The sequence below is a fragment of the Pyxicephalus adspersus genome, chromosome 7, assembly GCF_032062135.1.
Source record: "Pyxicephalus adspersus chromosome 7, UCB_Pads_2.0, whole genome shotgun sequence".
Taxonomy (NCBI): Eukaryota; Metazoa; Chordata; class Amphibia; order Anura; family Pyxicephalidae; genus Pyxicephalus; species Pyxicephalus adspersus.
This window is the reverse complement of record NC_092864.1, coordinates 61,385,494-61,409,465: the sequence shown is the minus strand read 5'-3', so window position 1 is coordinate 61,409,465 and position 23,972 is coordinate 61,385,494. Positions and strand designations below refer to the sequence as shown.

Genomic DNA, 23,972 nt, shown 5'->3' with positions numbered 1-23,972 from the left:
AGCTGAACACATAGTGATACAATCATATGATCAATCATTATGATCAATAAAATTAACAAATAAATGAAAATTGTAAACCAATGGCCTTCCAATCAACTTTGGCTCAACCATGGTAGACTGTGACACAATCTTGTTGATCGAACTCAAATATATGCATAAATATCTGTGTGTTTCAGGGGAACCAATTTCAATTCAGATTAAGTGATCCTTTTTAATTGATTACATAGTTAAGTGATAATTATAGTTAAGTGATAATTATATTTATACATCAATATTGATGTATAATGAACAATTATGAACAATACTGTGTGCGTTGCATTGTTTGAAATTTATTTAAATAGATCACAAATTACTATCTGTGTGCTCACATTTATATTGTTGATTAGGGATGTGCGAGGTATCGCACCCAAAGTTATGGCCACATATTATTGGTAGTTCATTTCCTATCATTTCCTGTTTTATCCTTTTATGTATTTCCCTATCTACTAGCTATACCATAAAAGGGAAAAATAAGTGACACTATTTTTATATATATATTTATTTATATTTTTATAGGGTTTCTCTATTAACTGCAATATATGCAAGTTGTCTATTGGTTGACATATTGGTTAAAAATTTTAAACTGCACAGACTGTTTTCTAGCAATCTTTTTAAAAAATTAGATCTGACAAAACCTACAGTAACTTACATGGAGCTCATGAACTCATTAATAAAATAAATGTAGCGATTCAGATACAATACAGATCAAAAGTTTTAGAACACTTTTTTCCAGTTATTGCTGAACTTCACATGGTTTGATGTCCTAATATACTGTGAAATAAAATCATAGAAATAACATTTAATGATGAACTCCAGGTTTAAGGTCTTTTCTCATCAAGTAATATTCAGGTAAAATCATAAAGAAACCTGAGCATTTATTACTTGTGACACCAACAGTACCACCTAATTTCTGTAGAAAGTCCTGGCGCACAGGATAGGGGCCTGTAAGGAGAAGTAGGCAAATCTGTGGAAATGACATGGGAGTTCTTTTCTCCTCTGTCACCTACCCAGTAGCTGGAAAGCTAGTCTTTACTCTGTCACCACCCTTCACAGCTTCAAGCTTTCTGTTCCATAAAGCAGACCTCCCACCACATGTTTTACTTTATATAAAAGGGTGACTACCCTTTATATATAATGAAAAAACATGTTTTTTTTTTTAAATACTATTTCTTTTAAACTTGAAGGGGAGACCCTCCCCTCTTTTGTCTTTACCTCCACAGTGGTAAAGACTTAATAGGAAACCTGCAGCCTGCTGCAATAAATATGTAATGTAACCCAGGAAGCTGCGGGTTTCCCATTCAGTCTATACCGCCTGCCCGATCTTGTACATTGGCATGTACATTACTGCATGTGCAGTTTGATAGGCACTTTTTTTTTACATTTTCAAGAAGGTGCATCACCCGATCTTGCACCTGCGCAGTGCGAGATTGGGTACTGTAGAGAGAATAACCTAGAAGGCACCCGGTGTTGAGTCCACGCTGGAACAAAGAAGGAGGATGGGATGGAGCTGGACTGACTGGATTAGAATTGTGGAGGCCAAAAAAGGTGTCTTTTTATTATTATCATTTTTTTTTTACTAACAGTTCTGCTTTGAATAAAAAGCACTTAAAGTGGAACTAAAGTGAAAAAAAAAAGTACACTTACTCACTTTAATCCTGCCGATCCATCCATGGTGCCGGACCTTCCCTTGATCTGGTCCTGTGTGATCTTAGAATTCTATCTACCGCCATCTTCCGGTCTTCCTGTTACATCACCCGATCTTGCACTGAGCAGGTGCGAGAACGGGTGACGTAACCCGCTGTAAAGATGGAAAAAAGACAGCGGATCTCACTGCCCATGCATGAGATTGGCATCACTTTCCCCTTAGTGGAAAAAAATTCACCTTCTGATTCAAGATCGGGCATACGCAGAAGGAGCAGCCAGAGCCTCCGGGATGTGTAATGTAGGTATCCTGGCTCCCATTCAGTCTTGATCCCCGTAGTGTTCCAGTGTACTGTACTTAGTGTTTGAAGCTGGTTGTAAAATTTGCCTTGCTATTAGCATTAGATAAGAGGAGCCCAGCACGTGCACAGCAAGAGAAATGTTGACTGTTAAAAAAATAAGATGGTAATATCTTATAAAACAGAAGTCGTCCCTCGTTCATTAGTAGAGACTTTATAATACTCAGTTTACTTTTACTTAAATAAGGTGATATTTACAGGGGAATGGGACTTTTCTCTTTAAAGGAAAGCACTCTTTATGAAAGTAAAAACACAAAACTAAGACTGGAGTCTTTAAAAATTAGTCATTTGTAATTTTACCAAAAATATTTGAGTCCTTAAAGTAGCTATCTCTTTCAAACAAAACAGAATAACATATCTGTGTAGAAACATCTAATCTTGTCGTGTTTTTGGGTCTGGCAGACCTGTACTTTTCAAACGTTTCATGTTCCTTTTTTTGATGGTTTAAAAACGGTGTTCACAGACACCTGCTGGTCAGTATACTTAAAATAATGTTCAAATAATGTTTTGATTATCTAAACTCTATCCAACTTATAGTTTGCTGCTTATCATTGCATCGTTTCAAGTAATGTACTGCCTAAATTTCAACCAAAACTGGAAACAAGGCATTCTAAAACTTTTGTCTGGTAGTGAAATACAATAGACCAATTGATTTTTAAAATTACTTTACCATAATAAATGAGGCAAAAGAAAGGCTGTTATCCATTATTTTTATTCTTTTTAGCTACATAAAATAAACATAATCAGGGAAATTCCATTGTTAAGTTCTATATGGCACTGTGCTAACATGCAGTCATTTTAAATCAGTTGTAATAACTTAGGTTATGCAACACAACTCTTAATTAACCAAGTTCAGAATAGACAAAATAGGCCCAGATTCATAAAACTTCAGTAACATCAATATTGTGATAACATGGCTTCTTAAACAATAATATCAAAAAGCCATAAATGCTATAACCAGGCCATAACCGGCCATAGAATAACCACTTTTTTTTCTCTACTTGGGTTTGAACATTGGTTGAGTACAAAAGTTTAGGTTTGACTACAAATGTACTGCTTAAAACATTAGGCAAGAAGATAAATAAAATGAGGTAAAAGAGGTAAAGATCCCTTCCTTAGATGTGGTTAGGTTGGTTGAAATGCATTGACAGGCCCTTTTTGAGAACAGTGACTTCACTTTGTTTACTCTAAACTATTTTCTGTAATTCATAATGCTTGGTCACCGTCAGGGACCATTCATACTTCTGGATATATTTACTTTAGGAATTTACAGGATCACATTGCACATCTCTACTTGCTTAGTAAATACACCTTTGCATTCATCTATTTTCTACTTTGTGCTTTTGGACGAATGCCTGAATCCAGTTCCCTGTGGAATGTTTTTTACAGGGGGAGTTTTGTACTCTGCCTACCAGATGTGATGGATAGATAATATAAATTTATATTTCGGGGAGGTTTCCAACAGTTCTTAATAAGCAGTAAAGGTGCTTTAAACATGTATCTCTATAGCTACGTAGGTACTGTATTTAATTCTCAAATATTAAAACAAAGACTCTAAAGTTCGGTATTTAAGTGGTTTCTAACAACTTACCATCTAAGCACCCAGTGTGTGTTTACATTAAAAGGCTGTCATGGTGCCAAGAACGTGTTGCAGTATAACAGTGATAAGAAGAGATACGGCCCGTTGTGAAATTTGAAGATTAGTTTCTTCACAAATCCTATAACTACAGATGTGAATGAGTGTTTTAGAAGCACTTTTACTGCTTGTTTGAGATATGTAAAATGTGTGTGCATAGTCTGGGTACAGGACAAATTCATGACTGCATAGCTGGAGAAAAGGTTTTTTTAAAATATTTACCTGGTGCCAATTTAGGGATTCAGTTAGTGTTTTTACCTAGTTTCTGTACCAGCATTGCAGCATTTAGTCAGGAAACCATGTTACAGAGTTTCATGATGGTGCACACTGTGTAAGTATACAGACAATGTTATGCAAGATACCAATCTCATCCAAGGGACAAATTTTTTAGACAGATGGTTTTTACCTGTTTTAATAATATTTTGGAAAGTTATTATTCTTATGAAAAATAATCTCCCTTTTCCCTCCAAACAGTGAGCATGGCCACTAACAGACTTATAGGTGCAGTGGCAGGGACCATTCTGGCTCTGGGGGTGATATTTGGAGGCACTGGGTGGGGAATAGAGTAAGCACTTTTCCAAGTTTTATGTTTGGTGATTAGTGTGTGAGGTGAAAGTATACTGTGTGTCTGAGCCTTTTGTGTACTTGTCCCATTGGCTTTGTGTCACGTGGTGATGACCGTAATAGTCATGTGATTTGACCGTGTCCTTGTTATGTGATTTGCTCATGCGGTGTTGACCCTCTCCTGTCTGGGACAATGTGGGGCACATTATGAATTTCTATCTTTCCTGAACCCACACAGAACCAGTTGTGTATTTTTGTTGTCCTAAATTGTCTATGGTAGAAAAAGTTCTATCTATATAATACAGGGGGCAGTCCTTTTTAGGCTTATTAAATAAAAATACTTACAATTTTTGCTTTGGGGGTCTGAATTCTAAAATGAATCGATTGTTAAACCAAGTAAATTAAGTTGTATCAAATTTAAAAACTCCTATTTAAGGAAAATATATTGTGACTGTGCCTACAAATACATAAGTAATACAAGCAATACAAAGTCCTACCAGTCTACTCAGTAAGATCCTGCATGGCCTACTAATAGTACAATTATACTAAAATATTTCAACACTCCAGGGCCCATTTGCCAATCATGTCTTATTTGAAACTGGTGAACTGTTTTTGTAAGTAAATGTTTTATAACACTTTGTACAACTTCTGTCTATGCACTTAATTTGAATGCTTAGAAAAAGCAGCAACAGCAGAATAACACTAGCAGTTTCCATTGGTGGACTGCAGACATTAAAAATAGGTATATTGGGATTTGTGGGCCATACAAGTATATGCTTCTCTAAAACAATAATAGTCATGCTGTAGGACATTTTTAAGGCTTTATTCTTATTCTGCAAAAATGCAATAATAAAATATGACTTACACAGGTACATTAGGAACTACAGCCAGAGATATTTGCCTGCTGGGGAAGAGAAAGAACCTGTGTTATGATTCCATTTCGTAGAGAAAAAGTGCAGATTTGGGTACAAACCAGAGACCATCATCTGCCACATGGTGTAGACTGCTCACATGCACAAACACATAGTGAAAACTAATAGAAGAGTTTCTCTTCTATCACAAAAGGCACAACCCTAATAGTGATGACATGGTAAAGGTAAATGAGCAGGTCCTGGTAAAACTTGCTTTATTAAAAACAAACCTAAACTTTACCTTTACTTGTTTTTTCCCCGACACTGGCATTTTCTCCTTGGCTACTTTGAGGTGTTGGGGCTTTGGCTGCACTGGCAAACATGGGTTGGCGTAACTCCTGTTCATGTGATTAGGAGTTCATCAGTGCACACAGCAGATGTTTATGTTCTGGATGAAAAAATATCTGCACATTTCAACAGAACAGGGAGCAAAGAAGAATCTCCCTAACAGGACCACAGAAAGAAAACAGAACAGGGCTTCCCCACTTTACCAAGTTGGTTTTGATTGCTTTGCTACCTTAAACTGAATCCATTCACTAAATACACAAAAAATATAAACTGGTTATTTGCCCTAAGGAATATTTTAAAAATGAACCTTTTGCCCCCTCTGCCCAAAACAAATAAAAATGATTGGTTTCAGTTAAAATTTAAAAAACCTAACTTTCTTATGACAGAAAGGTTATTTAAATTATTCAGCAGTCTGACAATTATGTTTCAGCTATACATATAATGTTGGTCTATTTCATCCTTTACTTTAGGAGATAACTTTTAATACCAAGCAGGTTCTAATCTAATAGTACACAGTATGATGTATCTGCATCACCTGTTGAAAGTTTGAACATTTTGGTTAATATGGCACCCATCTTGGTGTTTTTGTGTTGTTCAAGCTGTGTTGCTATTGATGTTAAAAAAGAAACATCAATAGCAACACAGCTTGAACAACACAAAAGGAAGAATTTTGATTATCTTTCATTTTTGTTTGCAGTTATATAATTATAAAAGGAAATCTCATTCACAAGTCTAAAATGATCTCTTGTTAAAGCAACACATGCTTAATTTTGTTTTATTCTAAAAATTGTCTATTTGTTATGAAAATTGTCTGGATCTAACTTGCTGTATTTTGTATATGTGTAACTTATGTTTTGCAGTTATTGTTGAAGATAAAGTTTCTTGTTTAATGTAATATTTCAGGTACTGTGTAATGATTTATTGTGTAGTTTGAGTTTTGTAATGTGTTGTAGATGTAGTAATAACTTTTTGTCATTGTGTAGTAACAAAATTAGCCTTTAGACTGGGGGAATTTAAATCAAGATTTAATTTAAAAACAATTACGTGTAAATATAAACCCAGCCCAGACTAGGTAACTAATGGGTTTAGGTCTACATAGAGTAGCCTTGGCCTTGAATAAAATTTTAGAGGCAAAGTCCCTCAAAATTTCTGATATACCTGTATTCATATGACAAAACTTCATTGTCCATATTCTGACTTGCTACAAGAAAATCCTAGTTATTGGATCTAAGCTATGTTATATACATGTTATCCATCCATTCAACATGTATTTATAGTATTTGCTGCAGAACAAGTAACAACTGGGTATTATTCTTCCCAAATTAAAAGAGGTTTTAATGAGATGATGTTTGAGTGGTATGTACCTAATGTGTTGTCTTCAGGTAAGTTGTAAAAGACTTTCTTTTACAGCAAATGGACTTAATTTGCTTCATTTTGAGCACTATCCACATGCTGTTTGCTTACATATAGTGCTTACATTTGTGGAAAGTAACTAGGTAGGATGGAGATACTGTAAAACAGCCTATATAAATGTTATTGTATAGTTTTGGCTAGATAGACATATGTAACCAGAAAAATGGAGTTCAACTGGCCCTTATACTGAGTAAGGATGAAGAAAGTGGTGCTAGCCATGTATTTACAATGAAAAAAAAAGAAAAAAAACTTTCCACCAATGCATGTATACACACTTGCACATTTTGAGCTCATGCTATTGTTCAAGTATTCTCACTTTTGATCTTGTCTGGTTTTAGATCTCACAAACATGCATTATAGGGCTTTGTGTAATGGAAGTTGTTTCCATATTCATATAATTGATACTTCTCTTCTCATAAATCCTTAATCTTTAACACAGTTACATAGTTTACTTGTTATTAATAATTGGGCAAAACATACAGCTCTTTTTTTTGTATGTAGTTTAAATCAATGTTATTATTCATGTCATGATGTGTACATGATACTTCTCCACAGCACTGGCCTGCACAATAATTTACTCTTACATTAGTACACTGTAAGAGAGAGGAAAACCAGATAGTAATAAAAGAAAATATTAAAGCCGGAGGCTGTGATGTTTGTACTGTTTTCTTATCATCTGACCACCATCATCTAAGGCTACAAATACATGCTATAGTTTTGTTCCCGAAACGATTCTGAAAGATTGTTTCCAATGGCAAACAACTGAAAGATGAATGAACAAGTGAAGCTGGGTGATCCAGAAAACATGGGATGGATTTTGAAAAATCATTTGCTTTTTGCCAGCAAACGTTTTGAATCCTGGACCAGATTCATTCCGGGTTTGCTGTATCATCCGGCTTCACTGCTGAAAGTGTATTCTCTCCAGCCTTGGAGAACTTTAATAAATCAGGGCCACTGTATTTAAACAAGCATGTGAATCAAAAAACTCACCATGAAGTCAGAACTTGCTTTGAGTCATGGACTTAAAATATTGTGTCCACTGGATTATCAAACCAGCCAGGGATCTTTAGTTGACAGTCTTCTTTATAAGTTTCCTTCATATCTCATTTTTAGCAATATGAGATTTGTCTGCTAATAGAATCACCGTGTTTCTCCCCCTTCTTCAAGACTGCTCTAAAATAAAATTGACAAGATTATGTTGATATTAGAAAATGATGGCTGAGGTGTACATGTAATTGAAAAATGACTGGGTCATGGAAGTACCAAGTTGAGGTGTGGGTTAATTATGACAAGGACCCTCCAGGTAATTCAAGTGATCTCTGCTCTTTATAGATAATTACACAGATAGGTTTTTTTCTGGCCACCCTTTTCTTCTTATCCATCCTTGCTGCTTTACAGTGTTTGATGACTGCTAGTAAATAACAGATAGATCACTTTGATTTGTGGAATGTTCCAGACAGAATATAGTGTTTAGATGTTTAAATGATCTCTTTGAATTTATGACAACCCCACTTTCTTAACTTTTTTTGAGTGTAAGCAGAAATTACCTGACTTCATAAATTAGAAAATATTTAAATATTGTAGTTTGAAATGTAACATTTAAGTGGCTGTGCTTATTAGCCTTCACAGAAGGAAACCAATTTAGTAATTATATCTAATTATTTTCATAACATTCATTTTCAGTCTTTCAGATTCCAAAAAAGAGTTCTGTGTTTTCTTTAACTTTTTAACAAAAATGCATTTGTCAACAAATATACAAGGTTGCTACTAATGGAGGGAAAAAAACTGCAAACAAATTTGCTGATTTTGAGCAGTACACTATTATGAAATAATGCTACAAAATGTATTCACTAGATTGGAATACCAATGAGAAAATATTCAGGCTTATTCAGTAAAACAGTGTGTAGAACAGGTATATGTTTGTGCAAAGGATAGTAACCTACATTAATCAATCAAATAAATGTTTTGGTCATTTGGTCCATATTGGGTGAAGCCTAAATAGTTTTTATGAACTGCACCACACTACTTGTTTTTTTTAATTAGGCCTGCAAACCTTTATTTATTTCTAATGTCAGACTACAAGCTTATATGTTTGAGTTTCCCTTTTGTATTCGGTTCTTATGTTTTTCTTCCCATGATCCTTTACCACAGGTCCTAGTGCTACCAACCTTATAATAGGGTCCATCGCTGGTGCCATCCTGGTAGCAGCTATTGTCCTTGGGGGTACTGGATGGGGCTTTAAGTAAGGAACAACGCATGTCTTCTCTTCAATGGCTATGCCATGACTCTACTGCTTACTGTTTTTCACAATATTTTTGAGTTTCTGCTACATGATCCGGGTCACACATACACAAAAAAACAAAGATAAGCAAAATGGTAAAACAATGGCTGACACTTGGGTGACAAGATAGATCTAATATAAACTTATAAGTCCTTTAATAAATATACACAAAAATAGGATGCAAAGATAAAGTACAAAGACAGATGTGTTAACTGTGTATTAAAAATAAAAAAGTATACATTACATTAGGGTACAATGCAGAATGTTTAATATGTTCTAAATATCACATTATTTATTGTAAAGGGCACAGGATTCTGAAATGATTTCTGTTACTAGGGCCGTATCTAAAATCCATAATGTCGTTGCCGGTTATTACTTTTTGTGACACTCAGGAAAAGGAAGTAGACTTAATTGATTTCTCACCTAATGGTAATGTGAATCAAAGTGTAGTTAGTACTCGTCTCAGGATTCTAAAAATCTTGGGAGATAATGGAATTATGTAAAGTGAACATATGATAGAATTTATGAGATTTTCTCTTATCAAGTTTACATCTAAAAACAAACACATTATTCGAAAATCCTCCCAACTGATATCACGGAAACATACATACAAATATTGATTATCATCTCAGAGACAGTTGTAGCCTTTATGTTACTTACGTTGAAATGAAAAGTACTGATGATTAAAGTGACATTTTTCTCATGTTTATTACAGTTTAAGTTAAAGAAATCCACAGTGGCTTTAAATGGCTTTTTCCTTAATCTTTATGTGTTTGCATTGCCTAATATTAAAGGTAGTAAGGCCTTCCTTCCTACCTTTTCTAGTAGTCAATGGAATCCAACTTTAGCTTTCTCATACATATAAACTATAATACTTTATGTTCAAGCTAAATTTTCATATTTTAAAATTAATATTATTATACAACTATTTAGAATAAAAAATGTAGTCCTGCTGGGTCTGATTAGAGGATAAAAGTTGATATTATATGTTGTATAATGCATATCAACAGCGTAGTGTTGCTAAGAGGTGGTACCTATCCAGTTTTGATATACCTGCATTCTATTTTAATGTCAGAAAGCTAAGATCTTATCTTTGCACCAAAAGTGTCATTTATTTGACAAAATATTAAAATTATATTATATTGGTTGATGCTAATATTAAAGGAATAGATAACCAACTTATATACATAACCAACTATATATACACTGTAGCAGAACCTCAATAATTGGCCTGGCCTAGCTCACAGCTTAAAGTGCATGTTGATTTTGAAGAGTTGGGAAACATTAAACTAATCTTACATGTAGAGTTTGGTGGATGGGAATTGGTATCATGGACTTCTGTTTGCCAGTGTGAAAATGTTAAATAAACCCAATTAAGGTGTTGGTGGTGTGCTGTATTGTCCATAGGATATGTCTTGTGTGGGCATTAGTGAGTTATTAGCTACTTTGTGTTTAGATTTTGAATTCTTTTGATATTTTTTGGTAACAAGTGAGCAATAATCCTATTTAAATAATCAGATGATTTAATTAAACTGCAGATATAAATTTAACTATAATTATAGTAATTAAAATTATAAGCACAGACAAGTTGCACATGCAGGTGGGGTTATGGGCAGGCTAAAGAATAGGTTTGTGGATAGGTTTTATAGTGCAGGGGGCGTATTGCAGTGTTTACAATGCTGACATAGTATTATGACACCCCTTTTACATCTCATTTTTGCAAATTTGCAAAGATCATTGGCAAATTCAGTGCAAGTAATTTAGCCACTAAAAGTGGGTGCTCGTAGATTGTTACATGCAGAACGGTGCCAACAACATCAATAAATGGTGTGGGCAAGCAAGATGATGGGAAAAATAGGGGGAGTGTCTCTAACAGGCAAGATGATGAGGGGGTGTCTGGATTATGCTGTCCATCACTTAGACCAGAAATGACTCTGCTGAGGATAAAGTTCAGGAGGAGATTGTGAGAAGCATAATCTTCTTTAAAGCAAAAGAACAATGGAGAGGAAGAAGTGAATAGAAAAGCGGATAGGAAGCAGAAGCGGATAGAAAACTTTAATTCAATTTACACAAAACCTGAAGTTCTGATTTAAATTCTAGGATATTTTATTTCTCCAATCCTAATATTTGGTTGAGGGTATATTATACTATGTGTATGTCATTGCAAAATTCAAACTAATCTGACTCCATTTATCAATTCATGTATTAGATAAAGTGACCTATTTCTGTTGTGTATGTTTGTCTCGATATATATTGTGGTGATGCATTCATCCTGAGAATGCCAACTTGAAAAATTTGCAGTGCCTATGCACAAAGCATTACATTTACGTGTGAAAAAGCTGTGTACAGACATATTAATTGTTGCCAGCCCGAAATCGGTTAGAGAACAAATGAGAACAGGCAGAGAAGGGGGGCTTTTGGCAAATATAAGTAATCTTTACCTATTTGAAAAGGAAAATATGATAATAATCAAAAATTAGTACTGTGAAAATTCGCCCAAATGGGCACTAGCCAGAGTAATACTAATGTCACCACAATCTAGGTGAAGAAAGTTCAGAGAGAAGAACGCAAAAGTCTGTTTCCTGACAATTTTCGCTGTTATACGCTTTCTTGTGGAAGGTAGAGATGTGAAGTATAAACCAAATTGCAATACAATAGCTAGTCAGTAAAGGAGTTCTTATGTACATATCACTCCAAGGATTCACATATGTGAAATTCATGGTCATTCGTATAACAGTTTAACCATCATTAATCCAATAATATCATCACATATTACAGTGTAGACCTATACTAATGAACAGACATTCAATGTGTATCGGTTTCAAACTAGTGTAAACTATGTAGAAAGATTCCATAAAACAGTTGAGGTACAGAAGGTATGTGTTGTACTCAAAAACTGTATTTAGGTATAGGATTGATATATATGTACATAATAAAATATAAATTGTTAGCATATCTTAGGGTAGGTTTAATGTTTAAGTAAGCAAAAATATGAAAACCTATAGTTTGCAGAACTTCAGTGGAGGAGGAGGAAAATGGTGACATGTAAGGTGACAGGAGGTATAAATTTATCTACTAATGCTAATATTAATTTCCCATTCAGGGATATACTATTCAGGGGTATACCTCCTGTTACCGTACAGAGATATTTCACATTCAGGGGAATGCTTACCTTTTATGGGACTTCCTAATGTGCTTACACATTATTAAAACATTACTAGCTAGCAATGATTTTGACTTTCTATACACTAAAGTTTTATGCACACATGAGAATAACAATTGAGAAAGGCTGTTTGTAGAGGTAGATGTCGATATGGTGGGTCCAAGGAGACCTTGGCATGAGTTTTGTTTGGCTTCAGTTGCTATGTGTTCACACTAAAATACATATGAGAGTGTATGTTGCTATGTGTTTTTATTTGTGCTGTTTTACATTTTGGAAACATCTAATGTAACTGTCTTTGAAGGGATCTGGAAAGGTGGCACATGTATGGCTTTTTTTCCCAATAGCTTCAAGCTATCCAAAAAGCCTCAAATTATCCAAAGGTAAAGAACTTTACCTGCCTTGTGAAACAGTAAATTATATGACATGATCATCAGTGGGTATTTTAACCCACCAGTATCTATTAAACCCCAACACTGAACCTTAGCCTTAGCTAACCTTAGCTTAGAATTTTTCCTTTAAAATAGATTACAAAGTATTTACCTTACCTTGTACTTAAATTAAATTCAATCCAGTAAACAACAGATGGATCATAAGTGTAAAATTATCAGTATTTTAAGGGGAGACTTTTCTTATTTTTAATGAGAATTACACATTTACACTTAGTCAGTAAAAATTGTAGTTAAAAGTTGTGTGAATCCTCCTTTAAACACATTTTTATATTGGGGGTTTTATTTTACCCTGAAACTTTCAAGACAAAAACACAAACTATTTGACAGACTAAGAAAACCTAATGAAAATTCACATTGCTTGTTGTACGATATAGCTGTGATCTGTGTTTACCTGATTATTTTGCACCTTGTGTCCTGCAGGAAAATTTTAGTTTAAAAGATATTCTGTGCCTCTGTTCTGTGTTTTCTGGTTATTCTGTGGATTGTAGAGTAAACCTTTCTCTGTAATGAATTCCCTCCACCCACAGAGTATAACTGGTATGATTACTGGTTCTAATAGTATAGTACGCATTTCTGAAAAGTCCATGTTTGAACTTTGTTAGGCAAACCCTCATGCCATGTTTATAGGAAATTGCATTACGCTGTGGAAGAGCTGGGCAAGCTTGCATGTATCCAGATTCCACGTGGGGCTAAGGGTGAATTTAGACAATAAGTGGGGGCATTATTGATAATTTAATGCACCACAGGGTGCTGTTTATGAACCTGAATTGTGTTTGCTGTATGTAGGTATATAGTATAGGGTGGAGGAAACATCTGGGGGTATTTTAGTAAAAATTTTCAACAATTAAACCCTTTACTGACTCTGTCACCTTCCTGCCATGAAATACATTTTATAATACAGGAGCTTAAAATGGGAACCTGGGTGCAGGTGTAACTTGGAGCTTACAAAGTTTATCTAAAGGCTCCAATGGGAAGGGGGATGTTTATTAACTTTTTTTTGCCTTTGTTGGAAACAAGATTTGCTTACAATTTTTGTAAAATTTCAAATTCGCTTTTTAGGATAGAATATTAAACATGGTTGGTTGTTATGCTGTAGAAATATTTTAAAGTGGCGGTACTTTCATTTTAAAGTGCAATCAATTCACAAAAAGTTTCCCAATAACATACAAAGTTAAGCTATAAGTGTTACTACTTGGAGATGAATTTGATATGTACTCTTTACTGGCATCAGTGGCATCAATTTGTGTGTAGCATTAGTGTAAATAACAATATGCACACACTATAGTACAATATATAATTTATCATGGTATTTATGGGATAGTCTGTGAGTTGTATTTATATTTGATGTAAACAAGAAAATCTAATTCATTATTGTGCATTTTGTATTGTGATGTGTTCATTTTATTGGGGTTATGGGCCTGTGCACTGTAACTTTTACAGGTTTAACATTGCATATAAATTTTTGTGCTTGTATCTCATAAAAGTTGAAAAACTGCCTGCTTTTATCTTGTGAAAAACGTATAGAGAATCACTTTTTTTGTTTATAACCCAACCAAACTTTTCACAAGTGTCTCACAGAACACATGGCTGCAAATGCATATTCTGAAACTACTGTTCTGTGTTTTTGCATGCTAATCTAAGGGCGGTAGTGGTGCATATGCCAAGTGTATCCAGATTGAATGCATGAGCCCTTCTGCTTGATGCCCCACATAAAGCCAGATTATGGGGAGGTTGCACCCATTGTTTGTTGTTGCACTTTAATGTTATGCTCTATTTTAGTATGCAATTATGCTGCGCAAGGAGAATGAACATCACCGCTTAACGCACTTACCATTTTTAACTAAATTGTTGTACACATGGCTACAAATTTACTTTACTAACCATTGGATGACCATTCTCCTTCAATTTTTTCTGTATAATATGGCTGGATTGCATGGTAGAGGGGCACTCACCAAATGGTATTTTATCCTATTTATTACAACAGCGAAGCTGCAGTGTCATCACTGACATCTAATATGCAGCACACATAAAATATGTCTAAATAAAAATACACTGCTTCATTATTACATTATTTATATTGGTGTTATAGGTGACTGTAAAGTTCTGATTATAGTACACAATTTTCTGCAACACTACCTTATGGTGATCTGCATTCTCTGCCATAAAAACAACCATTGCTTGTTTATTTGGTGTTTATTAAATACCTCTAACGATTCTCTGCCTTTTTTTCTACCTTTTTTTGATACATCATGGAAGAAACGTCAAAAAGAGAAGATACGACCCCTCTCAGTCTGGAATATGAGGTCACGCAGATGTTGTCTTCCTACACCCATTGGTCGAGGACTCCAATGTCACATATGGGGAATCACCACTCCATTTCATTCATGGCCATCAAATTCAAGCCTTTGATGTTTTGACGTAATGTCCTCATTGGCTTTTTTCTCAGAATGTAAAGGCCTACTCACCAATAACTCTTCTGAACTCCAATTCAGCCTACAATATAACATTTTAAAATAAAGGTGCAATAGTTTTTTCTGAAAATCTATGGTTGAAAAATGAAAACCATCGGTTGGCACTCAGTATGCTTCGTTGAACTTAAGCATGGCTAACTCTTCTCAAAGAACACTAAGGAAAACCAAGGCATGATTTTTTTTTTTTACTGAAGAAAAGAGCAAAGTTGCATGGCATAGCACTAAACAGACAAACAAAATTAAACATACCGTAGATGTAGCTATTGAACCAACCATGTCCAACCAATGTGGAAGACGGTGATACTATCACTGAACATGGAAGAATTACACGCTTTGCAATCTTTCAACCCAGAAAAAAAAACATTTTTTCAAAATCTAAGCCATGATTTCTCTGCACTGACAGAGTGGACATGAAGTCATACAAATTAAAAGCAAAATATTAAGGACATGTAAATATGAAAATAGGACTTTAAATATGATGTATTGAAAGATTTTCGGATGACAAAAGCTTTATGTGTATGTAAAACAATATATTAAACTACATATAAATATATGCATATATTTATATATGTATATACTGTATGTATGTCATATATGTTATATATATCACATACATGAAAAAGAACAAAAAAATATACGTGCACACACATACACACTTGCCCCCTCTCTTTTTTCTAGCATGTAGGGTTGGCACGTTGGGCTTGCATACATTATTAGAGAAGACTAAGCATGTAAATGCAGGAAATTTTGGCACAACACGGATGATCAAAGGTTTGTATGCTTGAAACCAAAAAGTACACCTTTATTAAAATATACTGTAAATGAATATATATGTAATAATTCTATTAATGGTTAAGCTCCATTTTTTCTGTCATGGAAATTTTGTACATAATGTATGAAAGCAGAAATATAGCTACTCATTCAAATTAATCACAAAAGTGCCAAGCTCATATGCACATTTCTGTTATCACTTGATTGTCTCCCACATGCATGTAAATATGTAATTCCTTGCATAATCGTATTATTTAATGCGGTAATGTAGGTGTATGACGCGAATGATACAGTCAATCCACTGATTTACACTTTTTTTTTCTAAGCTTTTCTATTTTTGGTGCATTTGCTTTTTTATTATAATGTTCTTTTCTACTCATGTTATGTCACAAATTCATTTAGTTGCAATAGATTTTGTTACATAGAAATAGGAAATGTTTATATTAGTGAGTTTATGACTATATAAAACACACATAGGGGTCTATTTTTAAAGCAGTGAATCTGACATTTATTGAAATATTCCCTGGTGGAGGATCAGTTTCCGCCATTGAAACGCATAAACCTGGAAGATTCTCCACCAGGGAATGTCAGAGTCACTGCTTTATAAGTAGACCCCATAGTGTAACTGGCATCTCTAGATCCCTTCATGTCTTTTATGATTAGTTTTAGAGTGCCCTAAGACCCCAGAATATAGGGTGCTCTGACAAGAAAACAGTGACCATGTCCCATGTTAGCTTTGCACGCTCCCCTCGTGCCTCCCATTCTTCACTATAGGCTCATAGCTAGAATGGGCAAATTCACTGACTAATAGAAGGGTGCAGAAGACTTCAAGTTTATCATTTGTAAGGCACACATCGGAGGTTTGACTGTATTTATATATAAAAGACTGGGAATATCATTGTATAATTACATGTAATGCATTTCATTATGTCATTGTTGCATCATAACAAATCAGACATATTGTCTGAAAACCTTATATGTAAGTAAGACGTTTATGCCATTTTTAAATTGTCTCCTGATACCTATTCCTAACCTAGATGTATAGATATTTTTAAGATGTAAAATAATTGAGTTTGTAAAGCTCACGTTTAGAGGTCTTCAGTCATAATTCAACACAGCTTTTTATTTCACAAACGAATGCTGAAATGCCCCATAATAACTTTCTTCCAGGGGCACCAGGCAATGGAGATGCTCAGTAATTTCATTCTAGAACACACACTTTTAGGTATTTAGTGGCAACTGACAGCTTTGCAAACCGGGTCTAATCCAGCACATATACTTCAATTCAAGAAATTTACTACAATCTTTACACCCTACACAATTATCTGAAGACAGGAACTATTCTATGCATTTGGTATTTCCATTATTTGTATACAAAAGTTAGAATAAAGAATGACAGGCAATAAGAACTTCTAGATAAATGGTGGTACTGATGACTTAATACCTGTTATTAAATGCATTGGTTACTTCAATGCCCTTTATCAAGCTGATTGTATGTGTACTCTATGGGTTGATTCTTTTGGGTTTTTAAATTACTTATGGTTAGGTTATATATTTGCACATAATGAATTGGAAAGTTTATACACAAAATTAGATTTACCCACTTCAAAGGGTCCTTGGATTAGGTGATTCAAACTGGAAATTGTCCCTAAAACCTTGTCTTCTTCATAAGGTGTCCACCTAGAAAGTTTTATATACAACATCAGAATAACTTCAATCAAAAAAATCTAACCAAATCCTATTTAATGATGATGTAGACATGACAGAGGGCAATATTTATTGTGCTACTTTAAAAACACAAACCTAAAAGGCCACAAAATGTTTCTGGTATATTTATTATGTTGAAGCATGGTACCATGTCAGTTGTACAATAGATCAAATAAAAAAAAAAAAAAACTCAGGGTAATGTAGTGATAATTGTAAGAAAATACCCTCATATACTCTTACTTTTTTATTAACATTTTATCTGTTTTTATACAAAGGGGTAGAGGTGAGAAATGGCTCCCTTTTAACCAATTAAAAAAGTCAGGTGAATCCAGAGGTGTAGAGGGGCGGGCACGGGTGGGAATGCTGTGCCCTCACTTTTTTCAGGAATGGGCACGTGTGCCCACTCCTATTTTGTAAAGAATTCTTTGGTGGTCTGTGGCTCTGGCTGGTCCGACTCCTGTGGGTCAGGAAAGGGACCTCACGGGGGGGGGGCACACCAGCCAGAGCCGCCGACCACATCTCTTGCAGACCATGGAATTGCAGGCTCAGGGCAGTTGGGGGGTTGCTCCAGTGGGCGGGTTCTGGTATCATGATTTCACTCTGGGGGGAGTTTCTTCCCCTCTGAGTAACACATAAGCAGGGGTATAGTGAGGCAGGCACATTTACCGTGCCTCCTCTTCTTTTTTTCGACTACACCCCTGGGTGAATCCCACTATTAGCATAAGTGTCTGAATCTTTCAGAAATTTGTTAGTGCTTCCTTTATTTAGTCAATGTTCAGTCCATAGTTTTTATGCTTTTGATTTTCTTTATAAACTTTGTGTCTTTGAAATACTTTGCTTTCTTACAGATAATAATAGGTGTTACCTTCACCCTTGATGGGCATTAATGGGTATTTGGTGAAGGTCCTTAACGCTAATTAGCTTAATGACATTATAGACTTCAGACTTCTTTAAATGTCACAAAGCTTGGTAAATCCCAAAAACTGAGCAAAGAAAAACAACCCATAACACCCTACCACATGAGCTACTGCCATTTATGATAATATTAAATAGATGTCACTTCCATTAATATTTTTTAAAGACTTTTACACCTATTTTACTTTTTTTGCATATTTTACTACCTTGTATTTTAATTTCTTTAGTAGAAATAATTTCAAAGCAATGCATTTAATTTACTCAGTAAAGTCTGATTTGAAATAAATGGAATACAAGGTTATTAAGATGTCAGTACCATTGCTGGAATACCAAATGATTACTTCCAAATACCAAACTTAAATTATTGTACAACAGTGTTTATTCAATATGAACAAAAAACAAAAAAAGATTTTCATTGCAACTGCTCATAATATGGCAGCAGGGAATGTAAATTAGTAAATACTTTTTAGGATCTTAAAGGAGATATTTCTAGTTCTATAGAAATATGTTATGTTTTACTAGCATAGTGTTTCAGGATGAATTTTACAAAGGTGAAATACAATCAAATATCTAATTTGGTTTTCAGTGATGTTATCTAGAAATGCATTCAGTAGACTTGCAATGTGTGACTGGAGTTAAGAAGATTTTACTTTTCTGTCCCTAATAAATTACAAAAGAATGTAGATGTATCTGAGGTACCTAAAAGATAACGAGGAGTCAACATTCATGTTGTGCAGTCAACTCTTCAAGTTTCTAAACATTACACATACCTAATAGGACTTCCTAAACAACAACACTAATCATTTTACTTGATACTACATTGGGTTTCTATATGGCTTTCATGTATTTTATTCTCCATTACATTGCTGTAATTGTGTCACCAATAATATCAAAAAAAGGAACAATATGCATGGTCATATATAAGAAACGTTTACTGCTATGGTGAATTACATGACAGACATGGCCCTCCAGGCTGACATTTTAGTAATCGACTACAGTTCATGACAGTTGGCCTGTATAAATTGACACTGATATAGATATTTCATATCATCAATATGCATTCCCTTTTCCTTTATTTCCTATGCACATACTAAAAAGTTGGTGCAATAGTATACCTATTACAAAAGCACATGTGGTTAAATAGATAAAGAGACCTTGTCACCAGACTAATAAGTTCATCCTTATTCTATAAGTTTATATGTGCATTGATCAAGTTTGATACATGTTTTTCCCGGTAAAAGCCATCCTTATGTTGGCATCTAAAAGACCTGAAACTTCTGCTGCTGGGCAACGCCATCTTGTTAGCATGCCAAGCAAACTATAAGCTGTGGCTCAGTGACACTTTATAGTATTTCTCTTTGTTCCTCCCCTGGAAGCCACTTAAAAATGTATGTATAAAAGGTAGGGGTGGTGGACATGAGCTGGAACAGAAAGCAATTAGACATTTCCAGAGGACGGGAAGGCTATATTGTTCAAGGAAAGGATGGTCTCTGCTAGAGAAGTGACTTTCCCAGAGCAATCAAATTCCCTATGCAAGTTCAGGGGCTCATTACAATTGAATGATATATATATATATATATATATATATATATATATATATTTACTGCAAACTGCAGGTATTTAAAATACTAGATTTCTCTTTGCACTTTTAGATTGGTGACTGGGTCTCTTTAAAGGTTTTTAAACTAGATATAGTGTGGTATGGTATTAAGTAATACATTTTCCTGATCTCTAGATGACACAGACTTACCAACTGATATTTCCTATAAAAGGTTTAAAGATTTCTGCAGTGAATTTTATTAGGAAAATACAAGTAATTCTTTTCATTTCGAACATTGCTTTTCATGGTTTCTCTGTATATTTATCAGGTCACTTACTAATGTGAAGTGAACCCAAACTTAATTCAAATATCTAGGTATGTGCATATGATTTGCAACACAAAGCAATTTGCCTTCACTTTAGTAAGTCACCCCCTAAGAATAAATACTGTAGGCTTTACCAACTCCAGTGAAAATGGCTCCTAAATTATTATAAGTGCTTTGCAGTGAAAAATGAAAACATCATATATAAAACATGTTCTGCACGACTCCTCAGTAATAATAGCTTAAGTCTTCTATATGAGAAATGTCTACTTTTCGAAACTTCCTTTAGGTGCATGTTGAGACTCTTTGTAATTTGATTTGTTTATGTTTTTTCTTTACTATGCAACATTATAAATTGCACAAGTACCTAAAAATTTGAAAAATACTTGAATTTGTTTTTATTGGGAGATCATTGTATTGGATTTTATTTTTAATTAATGTTGTCTCCAATGCAATGTAATATTTTGAGGGAAATCTATATCTTAGTTTCATTTTAAATGCACAGTTTGATTTCAGTGTTGCTTTCACTGTACCTTATTGCTTATTTGCAAGTGTGATCATCTACTAACAAGCTACAATGAAAAACTGGGTATGATTTAACAATTTCTTTGGCTTCTGGTATGTTTTTTTAACCATTACTCAATGATATGGTTTACACTGTCATCCACTTTGCCACTGTCTCAATGAAGAACAAGAACAGACCATCCAACACTTCTAATGTAAATAAGGAACCAGTACTGTCTTCCTAGATGTATTTTACACTTTGGGACATAGCAATAATGGGAGGGGGGGGGGGGTTAGATTTTTGCATAAACAAAATTACATACTTAAATAAAATATATAATTTTAATGTATATGAGTACCCAACAAACCATGAATGTTGTACCAGTTCATCAACATTTGCAATGTAGAACGATTCCAATAAAGACTATTTATAATTATATAAGGTGCATACAACATTTATATGCATGTACAGCACTCATGCAGCTTTAAGAAGATGTAAGCACCTGCATCGGAGCGATGAGGAAACTGATGGACATTGCAGAACTGGAGTAGGACACTTTACAAATCACTTATAAGCCCCAAAAAATGTATGCATCTAATACTTTCAAACTGAAAAATATATCTTTATTGGAATTGTTCTACACTGCAAATGTTGGGGAACTGGTACAACAATCTGTTTTAAAATAATGAGTATATCTACTTTAGAATGACGTATTTTATTTAAGTATGTGCTTTGTTGAGTAGCCTATGTATGGTAATTGAATACTTTAATGAAAACATTCAAACACAAAATGGGGTTATCTTATTTGTGCCTAATAACCCAGGTTCTGCACTATGAACCAAATGAACATTGTTGGGCAATGTTTGTTAATGCAAAATATTCTACAGTGTTCTCCCCAGTCCCTTTTAGCTGGGTGCACCACCCAGAACTTTTCAGTAACCACCCAGCTGTTTTTGGGTGGTTACTAAAAAGTTGAGTCACGATTTACATTCGCTCTCAGCTCTAACAGAATCTTTATTCCCATATCCCCATTCTTTACTTATGTATTTATATTCTGAGGGACCCATAGAACAAAAAGCAGGTAAGCTCACTTCAAAATAGAATATCACCAGCATTTGAGAATGTTAGAAACTGTACGTAACTCATAATTAAAGGCATCATTAAAACCCCTAATGATAGCTGGCTGTTCAGCGGGTGTTACTCTGGGATCACTTAAAAGGCTGCTTTCATTATCCAATGCGTTTCGAGCACTTCGTGTTCTTCTTCAGGGATTAGACTGTCCGTGTCATCTAAACTGCTGACGTCAAATGAAAAGCTCAATGTGCTCAGCAACACACATGAAATTAGGACGATTCTCTCACAACCTGCAGCATAAATATATTCAAATGTAAACTATAATAAAAGTATTTTCAAACACAACATAGAACACAGCCATATAACTAATTACACTAATTTAAACACTCTTTTCTAAATGGAATTAGAAAAATGGGTTCACCTTTTCAGGTGAAATTGTGTAAAACTTGTTTAATGTAAAAAAAAAAAAAGAGTTGTGATGCTCAATAATAAAATGAAAGAAACTAAAACAGATAAAAACAACTAAGCGAATATGGGCCACTTCCTGAGAAAAGAGTGTCTCCTTAAAGATAAACCCTGTTTTTTGCCTAGTTTTGAACTGTACATTGTATGTTAAGCTCCAGTGGATTGAAGGTTGCAAGAAACTTCTGAGACAGAATTTTTTTTAAAAGAAAACCAGCCTTACTGTATTGTATAAGTATAATTATGTACCTCCAAGAGATCATTCATAAACAGCCTGGGCTCACAGCAGATAGGTAGGGAATGCAGGGGACAGTGCTAGAGAAGGTAAGTAGATCTTGGACAAATATTTCTGCTAAATGGGGTTGCATTTAATGTAAAAAAAAACACTAATTCTGGAGCTCTCCCTTTTAAGGAATTAGTACATAACATTTAATTACCAGACACCTGAGCCCTCTTTCACTAACGACCCCTTTTAAGACAAAAACATGATGTACTTTAGCCAGAATGCATTCCTTGATAATGATTCTTAATCTAGAATATGTTCAGTATGAATCAGCGTTGTCCTTAACCTCAGCTTGATCTGTGCAATTATATCAAGAGGATGGAAAAGCAAAGTATTAAGTATTTCTTGTTTTTTTGGGAATAGCAGTTTTTTTATGCAGACAAGAACTGTTGTACTGTTGTATTATTATCTTTTAAACAAGGAGGTAATAATGAGAACTTTTTTATGCTATTTTGTAAACATTCAAAAGTTAGCAGTTTAAATGCAACAGCTACAGATTTGACATGTACTTGGGATTTACTGATAAAAAAAGGGATGACTTCCAAGTTTGCCACAACTTGGGTTCCCTTTTAACCTTAGGTGTCCACCACTTGCTAAGTTCTTAAATAGTAGTTATCTACAAGGAGGAAACATCAAAGTAGCTGACAGGGCTCTTAGATGGTTGTTGCCTTCTCTAAACACACTCTAGTTTTAACTTGAAGGATGGAACATGTCATCTGGGCCTTGAAGCAACTGAAATCCAATGATTATTGTCCTCTGACCAATGCATAACTTGACTATCAGCTCACAACACCCATCTATACTTCCATCATAATGCTTCATAAAGGTATGTCAGACTCTTTTTGTTTTTCTATGCCCTTTTGGGAAGTTTTTGTGACAGTGGTTACCCCAGCAGACAGCAGTAAGACCTTGATCAGGGTTTTAATCTTTTGAACGCTATCTATATATGGTTTTGGATACATATTGAAGCAGGTCAGTGCATATCAGAAGGAGATTACCTGCAGCTAAAATTTACCTGCCAATACATTCAAACTAATCTTAGAAGTGTATCAAACTAATATAAAACTAATTTACTATTAATACAAGCCAAAACCCTCCTAAACACAAGGCTTTAGGCTGTTAGAAGTAATTTTGTGTGCATTTGTTTATAGAGCAAAAAACTACCAAACCCCACCTCC

At 34.5% G+C, this 23,972-nt stretch overlaps 1 protein-coding gene across 3 annotated transcripts in view; it reads left to right on the top strand.

Annotated features, from left to right (window-relative positions):
- The window catches only part of ADAM23 (ADAM metallopeptidase domain 23), a 113,337-nt gene extending 92,262 nt beyond the window's left edge, over nucleotides 1-21,075 (top strand). The window contains exons 25-26 of one of the 3 annotated variants that reach the window (XM_072418705.1): nucleotides 9,003-9,093; nucleotides 15,001-21,075. In XM_072418705.1, coding sequence (XP_072274806.1) covers nucleotides 9,003-9,093; nucleotides 15,001-15,046 — 137 coding nt within the window. In that variant the 3' untranslated portion in view covers nucleotides 15,047-21,075. Of the gene's footprint in view, nucleotides 1-9,002; nucleotides 10,308-15,000 lie in introns of those variants that run through there. The other 2 variants (XM_072418704.1, XM_072418706.1) reach the window with 2 other exon arrangements.
- The last annotated feature ends 2,897 nt before the right edge of the window (nucleotides 21,076-23,972 follow it).